At 35.8% G+C, this 13,167-nt stretch overlaps 2 protein-coding genes across 2 annotated transcripts; both read left to right on the top strand.

Moving 5' to 3' along the window:
- Positions 1–246: 246 nt before the first annotated feature.
- Positions 247–1,114, top strand: LOC149392538 (uncharacterized). Its single transcript, XM_089618603.1, has one exon. The coding sequence runs from the start codon at positions 346–348 to the stop codon at positions 637–639; it is 294 nt and encodes a 97-aa protein (XP_089474729.1). The 5' UTR covers positions 247–345; the 3' UTR covers positions 640–1,114.
- A 3,967-nt stretch (positions 1,115–5,081) lies between these two features.
- SKS5 (SKU5 similar 5) lies at positions 5,082–10,412 on the top strand. The gene is made up of 8 exons (XM_089618530.1): positions 5,082–5,452; positions 5,571–5,680; positions 7,019–7,289; positions 8,348–8,450; positions 8,547–8,892; positions 9,269–9,634; positions 9,739–9,817; positions 9,933–10,412. Exons 1-8 carry the CDS (start codon positions 5,312–5,314, stop codon positions 10,143–10,145), a joined length of 1,629 nt encoding a protein of 542 aa, XP_089474656.1. The 5' UTR covers positions 5,082–5,311; the 3' UTR covers positions 10,146–10,412.
- Positions 10,413–13,167: the final 2,755 nt, after the last annotated feature.

The raw sequence follows: 13,167 nt of genomic DNA, 5'->3' as shown, positions 1-13,167 counted from the left end.
ATTTTTAACAGTTCCCTGGTACTAAAACCTAAATATAGAGAATGATATTTCAAGTCTTCAGTATATATAATATGATTTGTATATCTATAAAACGTGAAACAATAATAACAGAGTATACAAAATGATCAAATAAAGGTAAAATTGACACTTATACTAGACAAAAGAGTTATTTTCGATATAAAATAATTACAAACGCTATTTACGCAATAACTTCTAAAAGTCAACCGCCACGGCTAATTTTCACACAAATATATAATCGGGCGTTCTTCAAAATGTTGCATCAAAGTCCATTCTGAATAGGGCAATAGGCATTCATTGCAATCTGTGTCGCTGACAGAGACGGCCATGGCATCTCCGTCGAAAAAGACGATAAGCTTATACGCAAGCGCCGTGAAGCACAAACACAGCTTCATTCAGTTCGCCGCCATGACCGGCCTCCTTATGTTGAGCGGTCGATGCCTGGGCCAGAAGTATAAAATCCACGCCCTCGAAGAGGAGAATTGGGATCTCAGAGAAGAGCACAAATCTCTCTCCGATCGCGTCTCCAACATCAAACGCGATCTCCTTCACGAAGCCTCTCTCGAGCCCACCGGTCTCTTCGCTTCCAAGCTCCGGCTTCTCTTCGGCCAAGACCATTGATCCTTGGACTCGTTCCTGTGAGTTTCGTTTTTCCGTTTTCTTCCTCGCCGATGATATTATGCTGTTGAAAGAGGATGGAAATCATTTTGAGTGCTTTTGATTTTGTCTTGGAACAATTATTGATCCAATTAGGGTTTTATAAGGGTTTAGTATCTTCAAATCTCCCGATTCGTCGCTTCAGCTGTTGAATTCAATTTGAAGTTCTAGGGAATGAGATTAGGATATCCCCGCTTGCAAATTAACAGAATTTAGTTTGGAATTTCGGCTCATTTCATTTCAAGTTAAAATAAACTGGCCATTTCGAGTACGAAGAAACTCCTCAAGAAAGCACGGAAATAGTTTATCAGTTGATGGCTCTAAGATGAACATGAAGTTTATAGTTTCTTATCGGATTGTATAAGATATCACATAGTTAATGCAATGTGTGATCCAAACGAATTAAAATAAAGAATAAGCTTGAGGATTTGGTTGTGTATGGTTTTAGTGTGACATTCACATGCCTGCAAGTTGTGTAGTTTGGTCAAATTGGGGTTATCCAATGAGCTTAAGACTACTAAGACACCACAAACATATATACATATATATATATATATATATACATATATATATATATATATATATATATATATATATATATATTTTGTTCTGTTATTTGAAAACGCGTCGAAGTGTTGCTTTCTGTTTTTCGGTTGTGGGTTCGGATTACCGGTTGGCATGTTATTGCGTATCAATGATTCATGACCACCATGTGTTTTATTTGTGATGTTGATCATTAATCATCAATGGCCAATTATAGAGCACATGCAATGAATAAAGAGAGATGATTCTTACTCTGTTGGTTGCTGCTGGATTATTTTTCTTCATATTTGTAATCCATGCATTGTTGACATTAAGGAGCAACTTTTTTTTTTGTCTAATATCAACATAGCCAATTTGGGGACTGCAGAGTCAAAATTATAGAAACTGTGTGCCGTGAAAACCCTTTGTGCTTGATTTATTTGACAGTCTTTAATCTTTGGTACAGATGTTTATAGTAAATATATCATTGAGCTGTATTAGCTTGTCAATCATGGATAGAGTGAAGCTTGATTATAGGTATTTATTTATTTATTTGCTTTGGTGGGCCATTTTCCCCGATATCAAACAAGTAATTAGGAACGCCATGGCCCTCCAAATCTTATGGTATAATCTTTATGTTTATTATATAATGTTTAACTCCTTAAATCATGCATTAATATTTTTAAAACTTAAAACAATAGTGATCAATACTTTCAACTCTCCAGGCTCCAGCTTAAAAATAAAGACGGCTTTACTAGCTTTGCTGGATCTCCTTCTTGTACACTCTTTGAATCTTTTATTTTTAATTTCAAATTCCTAATCATTAATTTTTTGCTTTTTGTAAGCTCTCTTTCTCTTCGTGACAGATGACATTTTTTTTTTTACTTTTCAAAATTTGAACTTTGAGGTTGGTCCTTCCTCTTGCTGTGTTAAAAGCTTCATTTGTTCTTCATGTACCCTACTATTGTGTACCCTTTTTCTTTTAACAAGTGGTAGTTAGGAAATCAACATCACCAAGCATTTTGTTGTAATGCACTTATTTTGTGTACATTTAGAAAATAAAATCCTTGCCCCACTTTTATACCACTACTTCCCACCCTTATCTATAATTATGCATATCGAATTTATAAAAACACTAACAAACAAAATGTGTGATCATAATGGATATACAGTAAGAGGATAGCTTATGAAATTTTTTCTTCCTGCCCCAGTTTATAAAGCAAAATTCTTATGGAAGCCAATAGATTTTGTCGTGGACTAATTTTACTACATTGAACGTGAAATTTTCACCTCAATTCATTAAACAATGAATATTTTCTCATTTCATGTGCCTCTTGTTTAACACATATTCGTCATCACGAGACAAGCAGAATAATTGTCATGTGCATTTTTTTTTAGCCGAGCAAGAACGAATGTTATGGAAACGAGTAATGCAATACAAATTTGCATGAAGTAGCAATGTCGGCCGATTTCACGCAGTATATGAAAATTGAAATCAGCAAATAGTGTATTAATTATATGCATGTATTTGTCTAGTTTTGTGTACTCTACAACAGTGCTCTAAAATAGATATCATATTCATATGCGCTCAGTTTATACCAGTAGTACTTGAAATATCAAGTGTGTCGGTTTAGAGACACTCCCAATTTGTACAGGCGATATGACTGAATGAATAGCCATTAATGATGTTAGATAAGGCTCGAGCATCGTTTGACAACTTCAACAAGAGCAAAGCCGCCCATTTATTTATGTAAATATGTACAAATAAACTAGTGAGTTTTCTTGAGTGATAATGTGATGAAGGTTTGAGTAGTTAGTGAGCTATAACATCAAGAGATTAATTTATATCTATAAGACATTGCAACGGTATTTTATTATTTAAGAACGACCCTCTTCTTGGACACACTCATCCCATGCTAAGCCCTAAAAATAGTGGCAATATTTAAAGCACATTTATTGTCCCTTTTTATTTATTTATTTAATTTTTGGGAACAATAGATCTCAAGGCACTTCTATTGAATAACATTTAACACTCAAAGTACGTACATCAACCATTTTTTTTTAAAATTTTTTTATCTTCCAACTTGGAAAGATAAACCTCAAAACATAAATGATTCAAATACTATAATCGAATGATAGAACTACGTGTGTGTGCGCCCAGCAAAACAAACATAATAGACTGTAATAAGCTCACAACAACTCGATGACTCTTTCAAAATGTCATCGAAGGTTAAAAGATGGATCAAAACGTCTGAGTATCGATCATAAAAAAAGACGTTTGAGTACATGTATCGTCAAAATTTCAACAAATAAGCCAAAATAAGATCACGAATGCATGACCATTTCGTCTTAGGAAAAAAAAAGCATGAGAATAAGAATGTGGACATAAACAAACCCCACACTAATTGAAAGATTCTTTTAATTGACCATAGCTTTTAGTAATAATTGTTGATGTCGTTTCCGAGCCTCAACAATCACGAAGAAAACAATATATATTTGATGTTTAATTCGGTTTAATTTATTTGTGGATGTCAGAAAGGCTTCGTATAATAAACGAATATTAAATATGTAATAATAAATGCGAAATTATATGAGAAAATAATTGACTTTATTTAAAATCCGATTTCGAGTACGCTGGTCGAGTTCGATTGATTATGAACAAAATCGACGAGCTCAAGAATACAAATGGAGAGAGAGAATATATGGCGACAATAATAATAATCAATTCCGTACAAATTCTCTCCGAAGAAGAGAATTTATACTATGATGAGCTGCGAAATCTTCGGAGACACGTGTTGGCGACTTCGTCCTTCATTGCATCTTCTTCTGTCACGTCGCTCTTACGTTTGAATGGACTCGGTAGAAATCGTCAATTCTCTGAGTATCAAGACGAGATTGTATCTCCTGTGTCGACTTCGATTTCGTCACGATCTTCAGTGGTTACATTCCGAGCTCGCAAATGGACTTGGACTGGACCCGATCGATCTCTTAGATTTGTACAACAATAGTTTACAAGTCAATTATCAAATGCCATTTATTTATTATTTAAGTCGTTTCGCATAAATGAGCTTTAGTGATTATTAAGCTTTGACGGCCGAGGATTAAATTATTTTATGAGTCAAACTCCACCCCCATAAAACATCCCGAGTATTTAAATTTATGAACAATGTTAATTACTTCGTGAATAAGAAAAAAGATAGCGTAGTAAATAGTCACTTGTTTTGGTAATGCTAGATTCAAACAAATTGACGGCAAAGATTTTGTTACTATGTCCCGAACTTTACGTACATTCGACGACTAGCTAAATTGTATCCCAATAAAATATTATATGATGGTCAGTCGCATTATTATAATAAAAAACAAAAGTCTACCCGACCCAAAATCTACCGAATACGACACTAAACATTTTCTCAAAGCTGGTGAGGCTGTCCATATGATCATGAATTGTATCATAAAATAAACACCACATAATATCTAATTAATCTTTAAAAGTACTAAAGCTTATGAGTAAACGCGTTTTGGTAGTAATAGATTGTAATTTGTAAATAACTATCTTGAGAAATGCCAGCTGCAAAAAAGAAGAGGGGCCCATAGATGGTCTGATATTGGAAAGGAAAACTAGTCAAATTCCACATGCATAATATTTATTTTCTTAGTCTTAAACTCTAAATTATAATCCCGCCAAATTGATTTCAGACCCATGTGGGAGACACAGCGCAACTATACACTTCAATCTTTACACAAAACGAAAAAAAGAAAATTACAATTGTGAACTTTGACCCCACCACCGACACCGCAAATTTTCCTATTTTTCATTTTTCCAAATACTTAATTTATTTATTTTTTGTTTAGAATTATTACCTTATTAATTCCCTCTCTCTTTCCTTTGATTTTCCTTCGCGGCTAGAGAGAGAAACAACACCACGCCTCACACACACACACACATTATACACACATCACCTTCTCTTCTGTACCGCACTTAAATACGTGACATTTCTTTTCCATTTGAAATATATTTCCACTTCACTCACTCTCTCTATTCTTTTATATCTTTCTCTCCATCCAAACAGAGAGATTACATAGAAAAGTTGTCCAGAGTCGGTGGATTCCAATCATGTCGCTAAACCTAGCGGGAGTGCTGTGCTTCGTCGCGGCTTCTCTGTTCGCCGCCATTGTTAGGGCTGAAGATCCGTACAGGTTCTTCTCCTGGAACGTCACTTACGGCGACATTTACCCGCTCGGCGTTAGACAACAGGTTTTTTTTTTTTTCGTTTTGTTTACCGATATAATTCGATCGATCGATCCTTCGTTTAATTACTTGATCAGTTCTCCGATCTGACTGAAATGGAATCGATCTGTCGGTTTGTTTCCAGGGAATCCTCATCAATGGACAGTTTCCAGGACCGGACATTCACTCGGTGACCAATGATAATATCATTATCAATGTCTACAACAGTTTGGATCAGCCTTTTCTTCTTTCTTGGTAATCTTATTCTTTCCTACTTTATTTTAACCAACTTTCCATTTTAGTTTTCATTTTTATTTTTTTTAGACGAGATTCTTTCCACTGATTTAAGTCACTAACTACAGACTTAACTACACAGTCAATTTGTGATTCAAAAAAAAAAAATACACAACCAATATAGTGAATGACAATTTTGCCCTTGTTTATCTGTGCCTTAATGTGAAGTACTTTGAGGGCGCTTTCGTGTTTTACTCGGCGCTTTTTGAAATGTGTTTGATTTAAAATTAAAGTATGAGAATGTTTTGATGCCTTTGGTTTCGTTAGATCTGGCTAATTTGATTTCAACGACATAATTTTTAAAAACGTGGAAATGTTCCCATTTCTTTTTCGTTCTAATTTAATTAAGCTGTCAATAAATTCCTATAATCACGGCGAAAGAGGACAACCCGTGAATACAAACTTTGTCAAGAAAATAAAAAAATGATTTGGGTGCTTTTATTATTATTATTATGGTGATCAATTTTCCAACTGTCATTTTCAATAAAATTTGGTTAATAAAAGTTAGTTTTCCAATACTTAATATGGTCAATAAATAATTGTTTTAATTGAAAACTACAACAGACGCGGAAAATATCTGAAAAAGGAGTACGTAGAAAATTACTATTAGCATATTATTAGTAAAGAGAGCTAAGTCTAAGTCGTATTCGTAATTAAGTTAGTCTCGCTTTAGTGAATCATGTTTCAAAAGAGAGAATAGATTTTGACACGTCTAGGTCAGTAACTCGAATTAGCTGTCCTCTTTAGGATTGAGAAAACCAACAGCTTGATGAAGCTGATAGTGACATTTTACAGTGGGATTAGAAATCTGGACACAGAAAGAAAACGCTAAAAGCCAATGTAGAGGGATAAAAAATAATAAAGCTTAAAAGCATGTTCTGTTTTGTTGTTTTCGATGCCATGGCGATTCCAGATTCTCTGATACATCCCTGCCCACCTTTCTCAGCGGGCCACGAAAGTCGAGACCTAACAAGTGGAAAAATAGAATAGTATTAGTATTTAGTACTACTCTTTCATTTTTAATATTCCCTTACAAGAAACTATTTTTTTTTAACTCTTCTAGCGCTAGGTAGCCAACTTCAATGTGGTATTAATATTTTGTTGTAACTCGTAAATGCTTTTTCAACGCGTTGCACTAAATGACGTTCATGGCACACGGTGAGACTAACTAACTAACCTTGCACATGCAAAATCGATGCAGTCATTTATGTCATGTTCATGTACTATTATTTTTGAAGTGGGATATCCTATCCTAACCTCTTGGTTAATTTAATTTAAAAAAAAAAAAAAAAAAAACAGGAATGGGATTCAAAACAGGAGAAACTCATTTGAAGACGGCGTTCAAGGGACGACGTGTCCGATTCCACCGGGAAGGAACTTCACGTACATTCTACAAATGAAGGACCAAATCGGGAGTTTCTATTACTTCCCATCTCTGGCCTTCCACAAAGCCGCCGGTGGATTTGGAGGCATCAGAATTCTGAGCAGGCCCAGAATTCCGGTCCCTTTCCCTGACCCTGCCGGTGACTACACCGTCCTCATCGGGGATTGGTACAAGTCCAATCACACGGTAAATTCTTCTTACTGTTTCACCATTATTCTTGGACTTGAAACCCTCGCTGAAATGAAATCTTGGTTTTATCTGCATCAAAAATCCCGGCAATGGTTGTGCAAACAAACCTCACCGAGGAAACATTTTTTCGTATGGTCAGTGGAATTGAATAATACTGTTTTGTCGTTTTGTAACTTTATTATACTAGTAAGACCTTTGACAGCTGGTTTCGTCGCCATCTGTATGTCGGTAAAACATTATTTTTATTTTTTGTTTGTGAAATCCATCATCATGATAATGTGTGACAGAAGCAAGGGTCAACAAAACTGCCTTGCTATATTGAACTGAGTGGGCCCACTGATATAAATATATATATATATATATATATATATATATATATATATATATATTTTGCTAGAAACCACTCCACAAATTGACTTACATTATATCCGGAAAGTAATCATCTAAATATAGGGAGTTTTAGGGACTTGACTTAGCGCATGTTCTGAAAATTTATTTATCATAAAGTCTAATTAAAAGCCTAAAAGTCATGTTTCGTCGACGTGAAACTTAATCAACGATATCATCATTGAAGTTGCCATTGCTTTGGAGTGTGGGCCAACTGATAAGTAAAAACTGTATATTTAATTATTGGGATCACAACTAACAATGATGTCTTTTAATGTTTTTTATTTTACATTTTTGTTTTTAATTTTACTAGCCCCTTAGTAAGTGGATAGAAACTCCCACTTGGCTTGGGTGCGTGTTAGTTTTCATACAATGGTTTGTTTGTTGTGTTGGGGACAGTAATTTTTGTGTTCTAGTGTTAATCGGGTTCCGGCTGATAAATGCAAGATGTAATTTGAGCGTTCAACGTTTTTTTTGTGCACTAACATGCACGTCATGTCGATTCAACTATCTCTGCCCTACACCATTTGCTTTTCCCACGCCTGGCCCAATTTTGTCGGCTGATCAAAATTTTCCATTGTTGGAGACGAATCAATGTTCTGCTTTAATTTGAATTATATAGCCACTTGATGGGGTAGGTGATGGAATTTAGTTGTTTGTTTGTGCAGGACTTGTTAGCCCATCTAGATAGCGGTAAGAAGTTGCCTTCCCCCGATGGAATCCTCATCAATGGCCGCGGACCCAATGGCTACACTCTCACCGTTGAACAAGGTGTGTGTGTGTGTGTGTGACATATAATTAAAACACAAACAAGTGATCACTTGATTAGAATATGGCTCATTATCTACTGTTACTGTATAATTGCAGGTAAAACTTACAGGCTTCGAATCTCGAATGTGGGGTTGCAAAACTCGCTGAACTTCAGGATCCAGAACCACAAGATGAAGCTGGTTGAGGTGGAAGGAACGCACACGCTCCAGGTGGGCTACTCGTCGCTGGACGTTCACGTGGGTCAATCGTACTCTGTCCTCTTCACGGCCGACCAGCCCGGCCAAGATTACTACATTGTCGTTTCGAGTCGCTTCACCGACAAAATCAACACCACCACCGGTACCCTCCACTACAGCAACTCCGCAGGACCTGTCTCCGGCCCACCCCCCGGCGGGCCCACCATCCAAATCGACTGGTCTTTGAACCAAGCCCGCTCTATCAGGTACACATCACATATTGCTCGTCCATGTAAACTTAACCTTGGTGCATATGTGACCAGCGAAGGATTTCGTTTCATCATGGGCATAAATGAAAAAAAAAAATTATGGGGGATGTTATTGAAAAAAACATATAATTTTTTGGCTAAAAATTAAAACATTGTTGACCCACCGTGAATATGGTCAACTTTATATGGTAGGAAATTACACTGTGCACATGACCTTATTTTTCAGAATAAAATGGCAAGTTTCTCAAAGCAATATTTTTTTGGATGGAATGACCATTTTACTGTAGCAAATAAGGTGACACACTTGATATTCCTTTAAAACGGAGACAATGTGTAGTAATGGACCATTTGGTTTGTGGCATTGGTACTGTAGGACAAATCTGACGGCAAGTGGACCTCGGCCGAACCCACAAGGGTCTTATCATTATGGCATGATTAACTTGACGAAGACGTTCATTCTGGCGAGCGGTGCGGGGCAAGTGAACGGCAAGCAGCGATACGGGTTCAACAGCGTGTCCCACGTCCCGGCGGACACCCCGTTGAAGGTGGCGGACTACTTCAAGATCTCCGGCGTCTTCCGCGCCGGAAGCGTCTCTCCCAGACCCACCGGCGGAGGCCTCTACCAAGACACCGCCGTCCTCTCCGCCGATTACAGAACCTTCGTCGAGTTCGTCTTCCAAAACGACGAGGACATCGTCCAGAGCATCCACTTGAGTGGCTACTCTTTCTTTGTCGTTGGGTAATCCATTCAACGCAAAATAAGTACTACTGTTACCAAGTCTATGTCTATATATGTGACGTCTCTCTCAAATTTCTTTCTTTGTTTTTATGTGTTTGGGGCAGAATGGATGGTGGACAATGGACAGAGGCTAGCAGGGATCAGTACAATCTCCGTGATGCAGTTTCACGTTGCACCACTCAGGTAAAAACTAAGACATATCACATTCACATGTCCTTTTTCTTTTATCTCTTTTTTTTTTGGATTTTTATGAAGCAAGTTTAATAATCTAACCATGTACGGATTTTGGTGAGTGCAGGTATATCCCAAGTCATGGACAGCCGTACACGTGTCACTTGACAATGTGGGTATGTGGAATTTGAGGTCCGAGTTCTGGGCAAGGCAATACCTGGGGCAGCAGTTGTACTTGCGTGTATATACGGCTTCAACTTCTTTGAGAGACGAATATCCAATTCCAAAGAATGCACTTCTTTGTGGCAGAGCTAGTGGAAGACGCACAAGGCCTCTCTAAGCCGAGCCGAGTAAATTATGAAGAGTTTCAGAATTGTTTCCGATTTCACTCGTCTTGGGGTGAGTTTTCCGCTCTTGATTTGAAAATGGGTATTGTATTAATTAGCACTTTTTAATATAGATCCTCAACTCGAGGGTCACATTCTTTCTCTATATTTTAGAACAGATTATCATATATTGTATTATTGTTTTAAGACAATTTGTTCTGAGTCAACATATATATCTAATTACAATATCATAATGCAGCATAAAGCTGCCTTACAATCTCTTTATTATCTCCCTCAGTGTCTCTCAAGTTCACCATATCTCCTTTATGTTTTTATTCATTGGTGCAATTTCAGAGCGAAACCGAAACGTATATTGCCCCTGGAAAATTCGTTAGTAAAAATTGTCGTTTATACCAATTACCAAACATAAAATTGATCAATATGCTAACAATTACAAAACTAAACTTATGTTTCTCGTTAAATAAAATAATACATCTCACCTCAAATAGTAATCTCTCGTTTCTCATCGGATCTTTTAATCATGTCATTAGATGTTGTGTGTCCTCTTTTTTTCTTCCTAAGTTATTTTTTTTTTGGACAAAATAACTAAGCTCTTTAATTACTATCGGCTAAAATACAAAGTTCACCGGGGAGGTCCCTATGAACAAATTGGAAATTCATTCGGTTCCATGATTGATCACATTATATGAATTATTGTTCCGATACTAGTCATAGAACATGAATTCTGGTACCGCTTCCACAGAATGCCCAAATTTATACTTGACCACTCGAGAGGTCATGTTGTTTCCTCGGGGTACGGGTCTCCAAAGGGTGGAGCTTATCTGTCGCAAAAAAATAATAATATTTACGCACATATCATAGTTCTATAAAAATGCTTATCAAGACTCAAATCATTCAACGTTAATAACGAGTCTTGGAACATCCAATATTATGTTGTGGAACACGTGGTAATGGATTTTGAAATTTATCACGAAAGTAGCGCGCGTAATGTTTTATATCTTAATAGATCGTGTGTGCATTGAAGTATCAAATTTTTTTACTCTCTCATTATTGCCCCTGGAAAATTCGTTGGTAAAAATTGTCGTTTATACCAATTACTAAACATAAAATTGATCACTATGCTAACAATTACAAAACTAAACTTATGTTTCTCGTTAAATAAAATAATACATCTCACCTCAAATAGTAATCTCTCGCTTTCTCATCGGATCTTTTAATCATGTCATTAGATGTCGTGAGACCTCTTTTTTTCTTCCTAAGTTATTTTTTTTTTTTGGACAAAATAACTGAGCTCTTTTATTACTATCGATAAGCCTACAAAGTTCACCGGGGAGGTCCCTGTGAACAGATCGGAAATTCATTCGGTTCCATGATTGGTCACATTATATGAATTATGTTCCGATACTAGTCATAGAACATGAATTCTGGTACCGCTCCCACAGAATGCCCAAATTTATACCGGACCGTTCAAGAGGTCATGATGTATACCGTTTAAGTAAATTGTCATGATGACCTAATCTTCGGGGACCGATTTATCTCATAACACGCACCAAAGAGAGTTGGGTTAGACAAGAGAATCGGCCCTCATTGCGAAGCGCTCAAAGGCTCAATTGCTCGTTAGAATTTGTGAAGGTCACATGTTGTTTCCTCGGGGTACGAGTCACGACTCACGACCCTCCAAAGGGTGGAGCTTATCTGTCGCAAAAAATAAAAAGAAATAATTACGCACAAAACATAGTTTTATAAAAATGCTTATCAAGACTCAAATCGTTCAACGTTAATAACGAGTCTTGGAACATCCAATATTATGTTGTGGAACACGTGGTAGTGGATTTTGAAATTTATCACGAAAGTAGCGCGCGTAATGTTTTATATTCCAATAGATCGTGTGTCCATTGAAGTGTCAATTTTATTCTCTCAACAAATGTACACTAAATTTTTTTGAAGCATTATTTATATTTTATAGCTGTATAATGACTATTTAAGTGCATAATGATTAAATGTATATATACTGAAATTATATAAAATATATATATATATATAATGAAAGTTGTATACTAAAAACTATATACTAAAAGGTCTATCATCCTAAATATTTGAAAAACAATATTGTGTTTTGAAATCACGGGTGTTTTAGAGGAAAAAAGCCTAAAAAAGTTATTAATGTAATTCTCTACATTGGAAATTTGATACAAAAGAAAATTGACATGATTCAATGCTCTCTCTGGAAAACAACTACTTTTGCTTTCTTGTTAATGTGTGCCAACTTACTTTAATGATTTAATCAGACAGCAAATATTTTCCTACTGCTTTTAATTTTGTTTTTTGCACATGAATTCACGTCCTCCTACCCTATGAGTAATTTATATATCTTTTCATTCTACGCGTTTCTTTAATTTTCTATACTTTTGCACGGTTTATATATCCTCAAGATGCGTCCGGCGGAATATTGGGTAACAATGCTTTAACATATTTATTTATACAATAACAAAAATTAATTTGATCCTAGTCTGTATTCGTAAGTGTACCCCATTTAAATTGTAATATCGTAATTTTAATATATTTATTTGTTTTAATATATTTTTCCTATATTAATTTTTTTTTCTCTCTTTAATTTTTTTTTAAAATTGTTTTCTATTCTCTTTCATTTCATTAGTTAAACTCGAGAATAAATATTCAAAAACCCTAAAATCGCAAAAATCAAATTCGAAATCGCGAACTTATTCTTCCAAATTTATGAACTGAACAATGACAAGAAAAATCAAAGAAATTACCAGCTCAGAAAAAGACACCTTAGAATAAGAAGAAATCACCGTCATTGAAGAGAAATTTATCGACTTCAATTGGGCTTTTTCCTTCTTTCCAGATACTCGACTCTTCCATGAACTACGAGTTATAGGCTTTCATGGTGTTTGCGAGCTCTAAATTCACGGATTCGAGTTGATTCCCTAAATGTTGATTGGTTATAAACTTTCGATAAAACGAAAAGTCTAATATAAAATGAGATTGCTTTGA

Source organism: Urtica dioica, chromosome 7 (genome assembly GCF_054948205.1).
Source record: "Urtica dioica subsp. dioica isolate 48M chromosome 7, U.dioica_male_clone48M_v1_H2, whole genome shotgun sequence".
Classification (NCBI taxonomy): Eukaryota; Viridiplantae; Streptophyta; class Magnoliopsida; order Rosales; family Urticaceae; genus Urtica; species Urtica dioica.
The sequence above is the reverse complement of the archived record's forward strand: the minus strand, read 5'-3'. Positions and strand labels throughout refer to the sequence as shown.

Excerpts from the sequence above, each read along its gene's own strand:
- LOC149392538 (XM_089618603.1), top strand. The coding sequence starts at position 346 with ATGGCATCTCCGTCGAAAAAGACGATAAGCTTATACGCAAGCGCCGTG.
- SKS5 (XM_089618530.1), top strand. The coding sequence starts at position 5,312 with ATGTCGCTAAACCTAGCGGGAGTGCTGTGCTTCGTCGCGGCTTCTCTG. Across the intron at positions 7,290-8,347 it reads GGTACAAGTCCAATCACACG|GACTTGTTAGCCCATCTAGA; the intron begins GTAAATTCTTCT and ends TTGTTTGTGCAG. Across the intron at positions 9,635-9,738 it reads TACTCTTTCTTTGTCGTTGG|AATGGATGGTGGACAATGGA; the intron begins GTAATCCATTCA and ends TGTTTGGGGCAG.